This window comes from Caloenas nicobarica, chromosome 12, assembly GCF_036013445.1.
Source record: "Caloenas nicobarica isolate bCalNic1 chromosome 12, bCalNic1.hap1, whole genome shotgun sequence".
NCBI lineage: Eukaryota > Metazoa > Chordata > Aves > Columbiformes > Columbidae > Caloenas > Caloenas nicobarica.
The window spans coordinates 20,479,679-20,497,037 of record NC_088256.1 but is presented as its reverse complement, the minus strand read 5'-3'; the positions used below and the strand labels follow the sequence as shown (position 1 = coordinate 20,497,037).

General features: G+C 46.1%; 1 protein-coding gene across 1 annotated transcript in view; it reads right to left on the bottom strand.

Moving 5' to 3' along the window:
• Window positions 1-17,359, bottom strand: part of PAK3 (p21 (RAC1) activated kinase 3) — a 75,978-nt gene that overhangs the window by 35,561 nt on the left and 23,058 nt on the right. The window contains exon 2 of the mRNA XM_065643000.1: window positions 3,972-4,168. Coding sequence (XP_065499072.1) covers window positions 3,972-4,146 — 175 coding nt within the window. The 5' untranslated portion in view covers window positions 4,147-4,168. The remainder of the gene's footprint in view (window positions 1-3,971; window positions 4,169-17,359) is intronic.

The window sequence follows — 17,359 nt, the reverse complement described above, 5'->3', positions numbered from 1 at the left end:
ACGCCAGCCTTCTAACCTAAAGTACTACTATGGTCATGGACTTTTAATTAACATTTTCCTTTGGTGTTTTCGTGCTATGTTTGCCAGCTTCGTAAGTTTACCAAGGGGTCTCTTCCAAAGGCTGAACTCACCGTGCAGCAGCACCCGTCCCAGCCTGGCTCTGTCTCTGCTCACACACGGCAGCTCCATGAGGTCTTTCTTTGCACATCTTTCTTACTCTACCCCACACCTTCCTTTAGTTGGAAGATGCTCGGCTCTTCATGATTACAGTCTGGAGCATTTTGGATGTTTCTAAGCCCTTCTCTGCATTGTTGCATTTATCTTCAAAATACTGAGCTGTCACCTTTTGTCAGTACTGTACACCCCCACACAATGTTAATTGATGAATTCCTTTCATTAAGCATTCAGTAAAGATGGCAACAATATATCAAATACAAATGCAAAGGCTTTTCCCCTTCTTTTATCCGGAAGATGATGTTGAATTTTCAGGATAGATGTTGCCAGTTACAAGATGTCACCTCCATTCAGCATATACAACTTTCTATTCTAGATAGCAAAACTGGCTTCTCCTACCTCACCATTTGCAAGCAAATGCAGTGAAAATTAGGTTTAGAGGATCATAAAATTCAGTTCAAAGCAACATCCAAATGTAGAAGTGAAATAAGGCATAACAGAAAACATCCCATCAAAAGCGGCGCTTGTCCCTTCCAGGCCTCTCCTGCTGGGGAACAAGCGTTCCAGCACATTGCCCAAGATCTGGCTCATCTGCCTCATGGACCTCTGCCTACCAGACCGTGGAGACAACACCTATGGTCCAAATGCTGATAAGCTACAAATTAAACAGAGAATTAAATGTCTCCTTGCAACACCCTCACCCTTCCCCAGTCTAAAAATGTCGACACTTCCTTTTGTCTGTGCCCTGCAACTCAAATCACTTCTATTTTACATAAGCTGGCAAAACGATACAAAAAGGCACACCTCCTTTGAATTGGATTCAAGGGTTTTATACTCAACATTCATGTTTGATTTTCTTATAAATGCGCCTCACAACACACCCCTGCTGTACAGCAGCTGGCCAGGAGGCCCCGGCACACCACCTCAGCAACAACTACAGGTTAAAAGAGAACAAGGAAAGAGTGGTCTGTGTTCTGCAGTCTACATCATCATTATGTTAAAAGAGCAGTTGTTTGGGAGAAAAAACGTGCCTCAGCTGCGTGGCAGCTTTCCTCCAGAGGAAGGAAGGGTCTGGCCTCACGCTTAGGCCCTCCTGCTCGCTCACCTCCTCTTCACCTCATCCCGCTCTTCCCTCAACCTCTCTGCCTTCCACCGATGCTCACGCTCTCCTCCATCCTCCTTCCTGCTCTGCTCCTCCTGTCCCACCCCAGCAGCCTCATCCTTTTCTTCCTCCTTGATTAATCTCACCCCCACTGGGTTTTATTCCTTTCTTGTTTTTCTGTACAGGAGGCAAGCAGATGACTGGAGGTTGGACTCTGCTCCCACCCACAGCTAAGTCTAAAGCAGCTTCAGTGGAAGTGACGTTATTCACCCAGTGATCTTAACGTAGATGTCGTCCTGCAGCTGAAAAGGGCGCGTGAGCTCTGGTGGGCCTGCTCCCCTCTCATTTCTTCAGGCTGAATGCTCAACAGCACCTTTGTGGAGCCACCAGTTCACATCCAGCATTAATTCATTTCATCGCACGGCAATTACGGGTGGGTTAATGAAAGAAGACCAAGGCTGTATCAAACAACCAGAAAAACACGATTCTCCTGAGGCAACACTAATGCCATGAACTCCACTGCAGCTCCTATCACCACCGTTACCTGCAAGGAAGGAAGGCCAACTTCACAGCTCCAGCGCAGGCTATGGGGGGACGGGCTGAGCTGTCCCATGCGACATTAGAAATGTATTTCAGTTTGTGTGCCCTGGCTTCCTGCCCCCAGGACATGGGGAACCTCACCCCAGAGACGGGGGCAAGGGGAGCTCCGCCAAGGCCAGGTGCTGTGGGAAGGAGCAGGACACTAACGCTTAAGTGGCTCGTTTCAACCATAGAAGCACAGAGGGGCCTCACAGAATCATCAGTGGCTTGCCAAAACAGGGTTTTAAACACAGGAGTGCTCAAATCCTGACTGAAAACCCTGCCCTCCAACAGCAGAGTGACTGCAAAAGATTCCCGGTCCCAGAGCATGTTCCTGGCATCCACCATTGCCTGGGCGAGAACTCACCGTGGCAAATCCATCCTCACATCCCTCCTGTCTGGTGAGCAACTGAAAGACAACAAAGTTCCTGCAGGTTCAGGCATAAACACCCTGCCATGGTGTTTTCTTCATGTTCTGTTTACTAGTTCCAGCGGTGGACTATTAATATAAATTTGTGATGCTGCAAAGCACTGCACTAGATGAGAGCAACCATATTATTCACCTTCTGTTTTATGAGCAGCACTCTCAAAAATGTGTCACTGAGTCTGTGAAGCATGCACAGGCCAGCTGATACCCCGACCCACAAGCCAACCCTGAGATTAAAGCACCTCGAGGGGCTTGGCCAGCCAAGCTAAACTTCCTCCATTTGTTATTTCACCCAACAAAATTAAGCTATAAATCTTTGCTTACTTTCCCTCACAGTCAAATTTAAAATCATGATACTTGTATGTTCCCTAAGACTGCTCTGACTGGTAGTTAATTGCATCTATTTTTAATGTCACTGACCATTTCTAGGAGGGGTTGTTTCTGGATCTCCCCGTTTCTGCATGCATTTCACACAGCACCTCCTGCTTCCAAATGTTCCCTCAGAGAAGGATAATTTCATCCCGCTGGCAGTCAGGGGAAGAGGTGACCCAGGTCCTTCCAGAAATTAAACAACCCAGGAGAGATTTTAATTTTGGCCTTTAAAAAGAATCGATTGAAAATTAATTTTGTTTCCAGAAGGGGATGTTTTGGGAAGCACGCTGCAGAGCCAACGGGCCAGGTCTTACTAAAGTAGAAATAACACCCACTGCTCTCCCTTCACCACCAGCTCATGGTAGAAGACTGTCAGTACGGTTCAGCACGAGCTCCCCTTTGTAAATCTGTGCTGACTATTCCGGATCACATTCTTATCCTTCATTTATGTAGAAATGGTTGCCAGGAGGATTTGCTCCACTAGCTTCCCAGAGATCTAGGTGAGGTCGACTGGCTTGTAGATTCCCAGATCCTCCTTCTTAAAGACAGAAGTGACATTTGCTTTTTTCCATTCGTCAGGAACATCCTCAAGTCACCATAAGCTTTCGAGATAATCAAGAGTGGCCTCGCAGTGACACGAAACAGCTCCCTCAGCACTTGTGGGTGCAGCCCTTCGGCTCCCATGGCACTGCAAAAAAAGATGATCCCTTCCCTTAATCCTGTAAATACACTAACTCGAAACACACTACTTTCTGCAAATGCACTTCAAAGAATGCAACTGAAATGCTGTTTCCTGCATGTTTAAAAGACTCTCTTGCTGTAACCACACCTAGCAGGTTTTAAACCAAGCCATTCTGCGTCCACTCTCACTGCAAAAGCAACAAGAGCCTTGCTCCTGTTCCTGGAATGTAAGTGCATTAAAAAAGAAAAAGCATCAGGCATATTGCCATCTCACTTCCGCAAATGTATTTTCAAAAGTACGCAACCTCAGCCCTGTTTTTACTGCAAATGCAAAGCAAAATCCAAAGGAAAGGATTCCCTAGCTTAACTATGAAGTTATTTTTAAAAGGCAAATCGCACAATGTGTGCACATCTTACTGCCTTTTCAAAGACAAGAGAGTAACTGACTGAACACCTCCTCCTCTCTTTTGAAACATGTTACTAGAGTAACGGGAACAGAAGGCTTTGGAAGGACTTTACCACGTCCTGCAACTGAAAACAGAAAAGAAAATAGTGGCAGAAAGTAAACACGGCAACCAACAACCACCAGAACGCAAGCAGAGATGTAGCTGCCCATGGGCGCTGCTGATACTTTACTTTTATCCCCTCCTCCCGGGAAGATGGAGCGCAGCCTGGCTTTCTTGTTCTTCTCCTCGGGGGCCATGGGGAGCGGTTTGGAACTGTGGTTGAGCGCTGAAGAATCGCGATTGTTGCTGTTCATTCTCAACGGTGGGGCTGGAGGTTTCTCTTCAATATCCAGACTATCGGACATCTTCAGCAGCCCTCACAGCCTCCTGCAAAGGCAGAACAGAAAGCACGTCTGTCAGGTAAGGGTGCCAAGGCTGGCGTCCTGGCGAGGAAAAAGGGCAAGAAAAGCTTCTGCTGGAATAAGGAAGCTTCTCAAGTTTGCACTGAATAAGGTTACTGCTGGTTGCTATAAATAAATGCAGTGGCCTTACTGTTTTACCATCTAAATAAAGCTTTTGTATCCCTGTTAAAGGCTTTTAAAATCGTTATTGACAACTTTTTTTTTTCCCTGTAGTAGTTTACAACTCAAACTTCCCTCTATAACAAGACTTCCAAAGCAAAATTTAAATGATTTACTGAAGCTACCTGGTAAGGTAGCAAACTGTTTTTATGATGTATGAAACAAGGTGCGTGTTGTGGGGATATGCAGAGCAGGTGTTAAGATCTCTGTTCCCTCCCTGCTCTGTATTTGGAGAGGGTTTAGTCCAGGGAGTACAGGGCTTCAAAGGGAATGATCTTTCCATAGGACATTCATTCAGAAGGACCAATTAAAAACTTTCTTGCATATAAAAATGAGAAATATATTTGCTTTAAAATCTGCAAAAACCTAAGCAGGAAAACTATCATATCCTGCAAACAATTCAAATCTTCCTCTTTCTGTCCTGCTACCATAGGGTTGTTTGTGGCACAGCTTTAACTAACAGCACCTTAAAGTCCCAAGTACAGTACGTCAGCAAGGGAAGGACACATACAGTCTTTTGTTGACTGCTAACAAGAAGAGTATTGATCTAAGGAAAAAAAATACAAAAGTTTTGTAACAATTTCGGGGTAAGCTGGGAAAACACAGGGTGGGGAGGACTCTTCAAATTCCTAATCTTTCTAGTGTACCTTAAATACTAAATTCAAGTCTGGACTAAGTGGCTGGTTTAACAAACAAGCAATGCTTGGGAAAACAAAAATAGAGTATGATTTCAGACAGATCATATGTGATGTGGGCTACGCTACATGCTTTTAAAGGTTACGATTCTACAGGTACCTTGCCTTCCGACTCCTCTAAAATCAACGTGTCTCCTCTTACAGAAGGCTCATGCAGACACTGTGGATGGGCTACGGTTCTCTCCTTGTGCCAGCTCACAGATAACACAAGTTATTGCAGTCACCAGCTACTCTTTTAAATGTTAGAGGAAGCAACTTCTGTTTTGCAGCTACGGAGTAGTATTTTTTCTCCACAAGCACCAGCCAAACGTGGTGACTGTCACACAAAGAGCTCTCAAAGCTCAACTGGTAGCAGCATCGCTGCTCTCACTGTGGGCAGGTAAAGTTGCTACGGTTGAGGGGTTTGGTGTTTGTTTTGGCTTTTTGTGGGGTTTTTTTGTGGTTTTGGGTTTTTGTGTGTGTGTTTGTTTGGGTTTTGTTTGTTTGGCTTGTGTTTGTGACTTTGTGGGGTTTTGTTTGGTTGGTTTGTGTTTGTTTTAAAGAACCAAGGTTAGTATTTTCAACAACTGCATTTATTTTGATATAGCTGGAATTTCGCCAGGATTTCCAGCTGATATATTAATAGGACATAATCAAAACCATATTGCCTTAACTGACAATACCTTCCACATAAAAACTAAATGATCAACTGAAACATTTAGAGAAGTTCACTCTAGACCGTTTTTTATTACACGGGCATTTCAGCCTTTGGTACAATTTTCAAATTAGCACACACATAAAACAACCACTTTTTTATTACTTGCATTTTTAATTTCATCTAAACGAGATCCCAAAATGAGAGATCTGAGATTCAAAGCCTCTGCCTAGTGACAAGAACGATAAATTAAGTATACCATCATATCTGTTTTGCACTAGTCCCTGGATCCACATGGGGTTCCTGAACACCTGGATCCCCAAGGGATCCCAGGGACCCACCCTAGGGTCACACAGTTGGAAATCCTGCCAAGGGCTGGTCCCAGCCCTCTCCCTGGTACATACAGCATGATGCTGGGGTCCTGCAGATCTTCATTCACAAACACGCACGATGCTGACCCCAGCTGCTCACCTCCATCGGGGGAGCAGTTTGTCTGAGCATCCTTCCCAGCTGACTTGTGTTAGATCAGCGATTTCAGCTATTCTGGCATATTTTGCCTGCAGCAAATGAGGGAGAGCTCAAACAATTGCTCTGCTGGTAGATCGATATGGTGCTCAGCAGCCAAAGAGGATGTCTGCTCATGGGTTAAAGCCCTGGGAGAACGGGGAGACCTTCCCTACACCCCGGCGTCGCTCTCCTCCGCCTGCACGCTGCACAGGTAACGCTGCACCAGCTCTTGTTCCCTGTTGCTCTCCCTGCAGGCCTGGAAGCGTGGGAAAGATCCCACACTCTTAAGGAACGAAGTAACGTATCATAGGCAGCTGTCAGACAGAAAGATGGTTTTGTCACTTGGAACCACCGCTTGGGACAGCAGAGCAATGAGCCTGCACAGAAAACCATGTCCCCAGCATGTGTCCGGCCCCCAGCAGAGGGCCCAGCTGTCCAGGCTGAGATTTGCTGGGACACCCATTCCGGTGACGGGGGAAACACAGCCCACCCTCCTATGGAAGCACATACGTAGGCAATAACGTGCTTTGCATCACCCAGGAGTCGCTATAATTGTGCCCAGGCTTGGGTTTGTCCTGACCTAACTCTCGAGTACAGACTAGCCTATTTACCTAGAGAACTAAATGCTTTTGTAGATTTAGGTCAAACAGTTAATGTTACTAATCTTTGTGATTTCTATCCTGAAACGCAGAAGGTTTTCCAGCAAAAAAACCTCCTGTAAGGTAAGAGGGAGAACTGCCCGTGCCGTGTGTGTGATGCTGGTGAACGGAAAGTGCAGGACACCCAGGTATTTCTGCACAAGGGAGCTCCCAGCTCATGAAGCCCAGAGCCATGGCCATGGCTCCCTGTCCCTCCAGCAATTCTCAGACTAGAAGCTTGTGGCAACAGAAGCTTTTATTTTCTCTTTAACCCACCTACAAATAATTTTTCCGGTGCCAAAGACCATGCTCGCTCCTCGAGATGGCTGGCGTGCGGCTGACCACAGGAGCACTGAGACATTTTCAGCTTCCTATCCAAAGCAAGACGGTTATTCTGTGAAGTCCATTACAGGGCACAAAGTCTCCACTGTCCCTCAGAATGGGACAACTGTATCTGTCCCTGTGTCTATTTGTAAACAATGCCAGTTTGCCGAAATAGGTCCTCCCATGGGATTTCATTCCACAAAGAATACTATTAACGGTTTCTGGCCCAATTTGCCTATGATGTAATTGTTTCCAAGATTTTGAAAGGAACACTATATTTTGTTCAGAGCTGTTTCAGGCTCAGTTTCAAGAACTGTACAAAGCTCTTTTATCCACTTCTAAACCAGAAAAAAAGAGGGGGGAGAGGAGATAGCCTAAAAGGTTTAACGGTTGATATTAACTTTCTAAAGCTGGTCTAAATGAAAACTAGAGCAAACCACAAGGCAATACACACCAAGAGACTTACAATTTATGGTTTTCCTGATCAGAGCCCATCTGCTCTTCCATTCATTCTAATTTTGAGAATTTCCATGTACCGCTGCATCACGACAAAAGAACATTAACTATCACGTAAGACTTCAGATTTTAAGTATTTTTTTTACTGATTCACTCCCATGCTGACTTAGAGAAAACCTGTAGAGAATGGGGGGCCAACAAGACGTAGTCAGCTCTGAAACTTCTCAGGTTTACATTGCAGGGAAATGTCAACAGCACGACAGCCCAAATTAAACTCCATCCTGGGGCCAGTTTTTCCTGTTGTAATAACAAGTCCTTGGTCCTGCTAGTCTCGTTCTGCACAGGACGACCTCATCCAAAACCACCTTCTCTCTTTGGAAATGACTGTGTCATAACCGCATATTCAGTCAAACAGTGAAATTCTGGTGTTCTCTTTTTTTTTTTTTCCCCAGATAAAAGGATATTGATACAATTGGAAGGTCAAAAGACTGGACATCAGGAAGTATTTCTTTACCAAGGGTGGTCAAACACCGGAACAGGCTTCCCAGAGAGGTGGTTGATGCCCCAAGTCTGTTAGTGTTTAAGAGGCATTTGGACAAATGCCCTTAGTAACACGCTTTGGGTCAGCCCTGAACTGGCCAGGCAGCTGCACTGGATGATCCTCACAGGTCGCTTCCAACTGAAAGCATCTATTCTATTCTAAAAAGCTAATTATCCCGATTTCTCACAAATGTGAAGCTCACTGAGAATTTCATTCTTTGGAGATTACCTTTCAAAACAAAATGCTTTCACTGCCCTCATCATCTAACAAACCAGCAGGCATGCAACAGAGCACTCCTAGAAACTCTTAGCAAAGCTGCATTCAGCCTCCTGATTATAAGGTGGGGCTTACACCTTTTTTCCGTGCCCCAGAAATGATAACTACTGCCTCACCAACAATCCTTGAATGTGGCAGCAGCACCAGTTCCTGGTGGTTTCCTGAGTTTTTGCTCTGTCTCCTGGCAGGTCCCACGCAACCTTGCGCCCTGTAACGCTCTCTCAACTTGACATCAAGGTGCTGATGGCTGCATTCTTCCCTGGAGAGAAATGGTCACGAAACTTCCATTTCTTAGGCGCAAGATGAACTCCCAAGCCTCTGGCTTCATGCTGACTGTTTCTATGGAGTACTTCAAGCAGCACATAATCCACTGAAGACAAAAGGACAAAGATATAAAGAGGACAGATACCAAATAACTAGATATTTCCAGGGAAAATTCCTTTCAATGCCTATCGGGGTTAAGGAAGCATTTAGAGAAATAGATTGTGGTACCAAAACACGAAAGTGTATTTGAGTACATTAGCCAGGGCTTCACAGCCAAGTGGCAAAAGCTGAAATTAAATGATCAGCCAGGTCAGTTGCCTCTACACAACTATGATGGGGTTAGAGAAGACGATCCAATGTCCCTTCCGCCCCACCTCTTCCAATCATCAGTTCTCTTCAGTGTAAAGACAAACATTGCCTTTAAATAAATGGCATTCAGCTTCTCTATGACTCGATTCCCCTTTTGCAAAAGCCTGTCTTATAGTATTTTTGCATCTAGTTCTTGCCAAGCTTGGGAGAGGAGAGGAAGGAAGATATTTGATGCACCCAAACATCTTCAAAACAAGACACACACAAAAAATTAGCTAAATTCAGTTCAAGTTCACAGCAGAATCTCACGCTGGGCCTTTATTCCAGTAAGCTCTTCACCCCTGTGTATCTGGGGAACACTGTCCATAGATAGATCTTGAATAGCTTCCTTAGGTTAGTCACGTTATTTCCAAGTCTGCAGCATTCAGACATGACTGGTTCCAATTAAAACTCACAAAGAGTATCCTGTTTGCAGAGACACTGGTGTTCATTTTCAAAGCCTCAGAGATACTATTGCAGCTTGTGATGCAGAAAAACTGTTTCTAAGATCCCGTGGCTGGAAGGAGCCATGCCAATTTTCAGGCGGTAGCTTTGCAAATGCAACTTGAACATGCAATGCTCGCTCTTTGTTTATAAATATACTTCCTGCAAAAAGATATTTTATTACTTAGTTATATAGGCCAAATTCTGCTCGCAGTGATACTCATCCTTTTCCCAGAAATCAATGGTGATGTAACTGAGAAGGATTCTCTCTAGATATTGAGTACTGAGACACTCAGTTTAAGCACTGTCTGAAGGTATTTATACAGTATTTCCCAGCCCAATTGCAGAAGAACTGTCTCTGCTTTTCTATACCTGCACGTTGACTTGCAGTTGTCGTAAAGTCCATTTAAAGAGCAGCTGGTTAGCTGTACAGAAGGGATGCAGTCACGGTTTCACTGCTTACATGGAAGATGTTTACCGTCCTCTCTGCAAAACTTGGTTACGCTAAACTACAATACTGATGACTTTTGGATGGCCATATTCAGCATCAGCTAAAGCAGACACAACGCTGCCAGGGCACTCGGGGTCCGTAACGTCCCCGGGCAGCCCTGGGTGCCTTCGGGAGTAAAGACGTCTTTTCTGGGACCTCCTCATATGCACATATCACAAAACCACCACCACGTTCCTCCTTTACACAGCCCTGAAAAAGGCAGCGTTCGCACAAACTACAGCAGGAATTATAACCCTAGAAACCATAACAATAATGCTCCACTTTCATACAACTGCCTCAAAGCAGAACACAAACATTCACCAATTTAAGCCTCCCTAGTCCTCTCCTGGGCAGGTAAACATGCTCTGAGCTGAAGAAATGATTCAAACTGAGTAACTTCTTTGAGGAATGTACTTTCTGTTTGCAAACACCCTGTAAGCAGCTTATGATTTCCTCCAACACATTCATTTATTCAGAAGTTAGCCTCTGAAACTGGCGACAAGTAACTTCTGGCCTCTGCACCAGCTGCTCATAAACAGCTCCCTGTGTGGAAGGGATATTGTGAATTCAGGTTGTACCCAAGCAAAACTAGACAGGGCACAAGGACTTGCAACTGTTTGTTTCCTGAAATGGGATAAACACACTTCTGTCAGGAATTGCAGCATTAAGAGTTTTACTGCGCGACTTAATAATACTGGTTTAAAATTCACTCTTGACGGCACACTTGCAGCCATAGCGTCAAAAAAAATGAATACGGAAGGCATGTGAATGCAGTGGCTGTGAATTTAACGGCTTTGACTAAATATTTCTTCAAATTTAAATTATTTTGTCTTTTGTCTGGATCTCAAAAGTCACCCACTGCTTCAGTTCCTTCCCAGCTCTTGGAGCTTGTCAGGAATGACGAAAGTAACCTGCAAACACTTTCCCCCCCTGCCCCGCTTTCGTAATTTATATTTGACAGCATTTTTCAGTAAATGGCCTTCCAGGATCTCTCCCAACACTCAGTCTACCTAACTGCATTTCTTTCTTTAAACTCTTTCTCTACAAACCGACAAAGCAACCACAGGCAACACACTATGAAACGCATCTTTCCCCTCCCAACGCCTTGGGCCGACCCGATTTAAGCACCTCTTCCCACACGGTGGAAACGCTGCCGACTCCCTCTACAAAAGCTTCACAGCTCCTTACGTAGCTCCACTTTTCCAAGCGCAACAAGTATTGGGACTTGCGCAGGTTTTAACAGAGCTCCTCTCGCCTTCCCTCTCTGTACAAAGCCATGGCTCTTCAGGCTGTGGTCCCAAAAAGCAAAAATTGGATTATTTTTCATCACTAAAGCCAGCAGAGTTTAAAGCCGGGTGTATTATTTAAGGGCCCTGCTTAACCGGTGCTTAACGTATGAGATAACATGTAGAAGGACTCTGAGGCTTCAAGGGAGCCGCGAGACACCGTGAAAGAAAAACCAGAGAGAGAACAAGTCCCTTTGCACCCGCTGGGACGGGGCCGAGCCCTACAGAACACCCCAGCCCAACATATGGTCCTTGTGGGTGTTTTTCAATCACATCAAAACACGAGCAATCTGTTCAAACTGTGCTCACGCCGGGATCCTGGCCACTCACGAACCCACTCGAGCTTTGGGATGGTTACACGACCTGGGAGGGGAAGGAGCCTGTGTACAGAGGGTGCGGGGCAGAAAAACAGCTTTCCGCATGAAACCTCATCCAGGCATTTGGTAATTAAACCTCATAACGGCACAGCACGGAAAGGAAGCGTATTCCTACGGCCTGCGTTAAGCGAGCACGTCGCGGCATCAGAAGCCGGCCTGCAAAGCGGTTGCGAAACCAAGCGCGCAAAATGCGGGAAGGGGGAGTTTGAAAGGGCACGTTCAACGCGTGGCTGCCAGGAGAGCCCCTGTGCTAACCCTGCGCCAGGCAGCCTCCGGGTCAGCGTTATTCTAGAAACACCGACAAGATATAGATCTCAAATAATTAAGAAAACACACTTTTAGGTGACTGGTTTTGATAGGAAAAGGGACTTAATTTCAGATGACAAAGGCATGGCCGCCTCACACCCTGGGGATGCAGAGGAGCTGGCTGGGGCGCCAGGACACTCGTGCCACCCCCCTGGCCGCCGGGGAATGGCCACCAGCATCCCCACCCAGCCCCAGGCAGCTACTCGAGTATTTGTTATGGTTTTTTGAATCATGGTTTGAAACAACAAAAAAAAGTTGTGCTCTTAGCAATAGAATCCGGAGACATGTTTAGACTGCCAGAGCAACAGACACTACAGAGGAGCTAAAAGAGGAAAAAGGACACCAAAATGAGGTGGAAGCTCCCAAAACTATCCCCATGGGGCTCTCCAAGGGGCTACAGTGCTTTTTTCTTTTCTTCCCCCCGCTCCTTTTAAGGTATTGGGAAACACTTCTCCAGGATGGATAAGAAATAATGAAAAAGTATCCAGAAAAGGCATTCATATGCAAGAGGAAAAGCCCAAAATCTTACCACTCCCTCTTTTGCTTTTTATTTACACAGCTGAAGGGCTCCACAGAGCAGAAAAGGACATCTTAAAGTTAACTATGTCTATCAAATATCCTACAGTCCACAGGACTGCATCCGTTGGCCTTGTCTACACAAAACTGTTCGTGTGAAATAAAGTGCGGATTTAAACCGTTGTAGATAGACTGAAATAATTCTCCATATGGAATTAGTCCTAGTTCAGAGCTTAAGCCTCAGGTTCATTTTCCTTCTCTAGGAGGAGGCAAATGTAAACCAAGGAAAGCTACTTATTTGAGACACCATTATCACAACTGTAGCAATAAAAAAATTTATTACGTTAATTTGGATTAAAATAGCCAAGACAAATCGAGTTCTAATTTGAGTTAGCAACCTGAAATCCATGCTGAAGCAGTGTCCAAGGTCAGGAACGAGAAGCCAGCCCCTACCGCAAGCTACATACGGAGAGATGGTCACACACAACCCACCTGCCGTGACTTAAGTCCTTTAAGTGTCCCAACAACGCCTGCCCACGCCCTTTCCTTTTTGCGTCCTGAAAGTGATTTAAATGCTTCCTGACAACTGAAACGAACCGGTCACTGACCCCAGCCCACCAGACGGACAGCAATCCTTCGGCCACAGTACGGCTCTGTAACTCACCTTGCTGGATTTTCTGCTGGTTCAAGCTTAACGCTTTCTGGTTCACTTAGTTGGCCAGTCAAGTCGAGTACAGAGTAAAAGGATCTCTGCTCTTCAGACATCATCCTTTCCTGGTACAAAAGAGCATTCATGCTGAGAAGCCTTATAGCAGCGTCTCTGCAGTGGATTAACCAAAGGGCTGATTATCCTAGTTCAGCTGGAGAAAGGCAGGGCCCCAAAGCAACCCAAAGAAGCCAAACCTGCTTTCGCTCCTTATAGCCGCAGTTGAAGTGCAACTGCACCTGGACACTCGAAACATTGATCTGACGGGGTCTGAGCAATACCCATATTTATATGGTGGGGAGCACACTATCCCGGTGTTCAAAGACCACAACTGCTGCAACTCAGCACAAGAATTTCACTCCTCCTCTCATCTTCTCTGGTGAAGATGTCTTAAAGGTGAATCTCTACTCTAGCCCAGTAACAGGTGGTCACACGTGCTTCACCTACAGCTGAGAAACACCCCAGGAAACATCATGCCGTGGTACTGCATCAATGCAAGTGTCTCTTATTTTACACATCATGCATGTCCCTTTCTGCAGAAAAAGATACAAAGCTCCTTTACACCAATATATGTGGAACCACACAAGGGCGATGCCACCACTGGCAGGAGGACGCTGCTTTCTTCTGTTGACACAGCTTCAGAACATGCAGGTTGAACTGCCAGTTCTTCCACCGGCCCTGGACAGCTTGTGAGTCTCTTTTGCCATGTTCTCCGACCTTTTACCCTCCCGTCGAATTTGGCCACTCTCGAGCGGAGTTTTGATCCCCAGCTACATACAGGCTAAAACCCAGCGATCTGGGCAGAGCATTCACCACTCACTGGGTTTGGCAGATGTAAGCTTGCTCTCACTGCTCTCTCTCTTAAAACAATACCAAGGCAGGCTCTTCTTGCTTGGACTTCCGTAATAAAAATTCTATATATAAAAAAATCCTTGACTTCATATGTTTTGGGCACCCTAAACTCCTACTGAACTCCAGCCGGTACATTAAGACTGCTTTTAATAAACCACTTGGCATCTTGCCTATTATGGTTTTCATTTTGTTTACACAGAAAAAAAGGATCAAACAAAACTTGGAAGCAGAGAGGGGGAAAAAGAAAAAACTGCTAGTTTCTCTGCTGCTCATACTCCCTGCAGGTGCTGGTACTTTCTGGGCTCTTCCACAGTTTAGTCTCTGCTTGACATACAGAAAACATGCCACGATAAACACGACCAGCTGAAGCCCCAGCCCAGCGCCATTCCAACTCACACTAACAACGTTCACCAAAGAAACGGCCACAGCCCTTTCCCCTGGCCCCACGGGCCGCCCAAGCGCTGGTTTTACCCCAAAACACACGTGCAGCGAGAGGGACGTGCACCCCACTGCCGACACCCCCTCTGCTAAAGCACCAGACACACGAGGCCAAGCCAACCACCACCACACCGCCGTGGAACAGGTGAGGATGCAGCAATACAATGCCAGTAATTGAAAACTACAGACTTTTGCCATTTTCTAGCACATTCCAGTCACCTTTTAGCTCATTTTGCCTTTGCAATCTTTAGTTTGTGAGAAACGTGCTGTAGTGAAAAAACACTAAAGGCCTGTGACAGAGGAGAAGGATGAATCTGACATTTAAAAGACTTAACTCAAGGACTCCCCAGGATTGCCAGGCAGAGCTGGGAGGGGAACCCCACTCCAAGAAGGAAAAATAAAGAACTGGGAGTCCTCTTGATGTCTCCAGCTCTGCTCCTGGGGCTGAAGACAAAGACCTCTAACCAGGAGAGCACGGGACGGACTTTCAGGCCTCCGAACGCCACGAGCAGACACCAACACCACACGAGAAGACTTGCTGTGCTGATCTTCCCCAGATATCATGGTACGTTTGGAAGGACACAGCTCCTGCCCCCGGGTAAGGAAAGGGTGAAGCCCGGGCTGCCACATGCCTTTCACCCCGGAGCTGGATGCGTTCCAGATTCTGCATAATCTCTGGAGGGCACTAGGGCAGGAAGGCATTCATATACCCATTTACTTCCTCAGGGACAACGTTTTGCCTTTTATTCTTTGCCAGGCCTTTTATTTACAGTTGGCTAGCTTCATATATTTAATATTCACCTGCTACGTTAGTGATCTTATCGTGCGTAATGGCATATCTACCTTGGGGGTATTGTGGATCTGGAGCAGTCGGAGGGGGAAATGGAGCGGTCGCTGTGTGCCCTTATTTCCAGTTGTCAGCTAGAGCCTGGCTTTAGAGCAGCAGGATGGGAAGACCAGGAGAGCAAATATCCAGTCGCTATTCTTAATCATGTCAGGGGAGAAATGGTACCTCTATGCAGAAAGCAACACAAGATCCACTAACACTAAATCTGTTGTTTTCTCAGCTACCACAATGGTTCTGGTATTTTTAAACTCCTAAACCAGGGATTGAGCAATTAACACCTCATTGCTCAAAAAAATAAGGATGATCATCTCCTCCAGAGCAGTGCTCTACTACCGCTTCTTGCCTGACACCACATTACAAAAGGAGAACAATTCACCATCCTCTTACCACCTAACTGAAAAAATAAAGGATTCGGGGAACTACTCACAATTTCTCTGCAGTTGTGCATCGCCCCCTGTATAGAGTCTGCAACCAAGAACACTGAGCCCAGTGGAGGATGAAACAACCTCCCCAGAAGGTGGTAGCATTAGAAGTAAGGACATCCCAGCCCCAGTCACTGTACAGAGGAGTGCTTGGGCCAGCAGAACCATTCCAGTTTGGGAAATGGCACTGTGTCCATGCTACAAATCCTAGTTAGAGCAACTAGTAGGTGTCTCACACTTCAAGGTTTCATTCCCATTTCCTGCACATCGTCACTAGGACAAAACAAACCGCTTAGCTTCTCTGTACAAGCACAGATGACTTTTCTGAAGACCCTGGGAGCACATTTGCAAGTCACTGATGCAAAAGGACACAAGTACTTTGATATAAGCAGACGAGAGCCAAGCCACATGTATTCCAAACACATCAGGGTATACCCATCTCTGAAGGTCTGTTCGGAATGTGCAGAGCTGTCTGCACTTGCTCCTCTAAAAGGGAACCACCTCCATCGCTCAAGTAGGTGTTTCTAAAGCAACCTGAGGTCCTAATGCAAATCCGTACAAAAGTACAAACTCCCAGAGCAGCAGTTGACACTAATGCAATCTTGTATCAGGTCAAAAAAAAGCACCAAAAATAAGGAACCATCAAAAAGCACAGAAACAAGTAAACAAACAAAAAGCAAGGGAAGAGCAAAGAGGATGACAACAGGATCCAAAACAGACTCCTTGTGCCAGGCACACATCAGATTTATGGCATAAAAGCTTTGCAAAGAGACTCGTTCTTAAAACAGCTCATCGACATTTACCCCACTGCTGGCTGAAGCCTACTACTGTTTGACACCCTCTACTTTCTATTTCCAACAACTTCAGGCCTTAAAAGAAAACTGAAGTATATTAATTGAGAATTTTATGAGGCACAAGAGGACAGCTGACGTTTGAAACTTCAAGAGCGTTTCCATGCGTACACAGCAGCAAACTGCTGCTCCCCAGCTCAGCTCACAGCAACCGCCACCGCAAATCGGACCCTGGCTACAAGATGCCACATCCGCAGCGAGCAATGCGGGTACGTTCCTTCCCAGGCCCCATCCCAGGAGGAACAGAGCGTAAAAAGGATATAAAGGTACTGGAGGGTGTCCAGAAGAAGGCCACAAAGTTGGTGAAGGGTTTGGAGATGAAGCTGTATGAGGAGCAGCTGAAGTCACGGGGTTTGTTCAGCCTGGAGGAGACTGAGGGCAGAGCTCGTGGGGCTGCAGCTTCAGCAGGGGAGCAGGAGGGGCCGGGCTGAGCTCTTCTCTCTGTGACAGCGACAGAACCCCAGGGAATGGCGGGGTATGTGCCAAGGAGGTTCAGGTTGGACATTAGGAAAAGGTTCTTCACCCAGAGGGTGGGGGAGCACCGAAACAGGCTCCCCAGGGAGGTGTCACGGCCCCAAACCCAACAGTGTTCAAGAGGAGACTGGACAACGTCCTCAGACACACGGTGTGAATTTTGGAGTTGTCCTGTTCAGGGACACGAGTTGGACTCTGATCCTTCTAACTCTGGACGTTCTGTGATCCTTTGACCAGCAGAAGCTATGGAAAGACGGTGGGATCTGCGGGGGCTGGCGGCACACCGCCAACCTCCGGGCCCACGG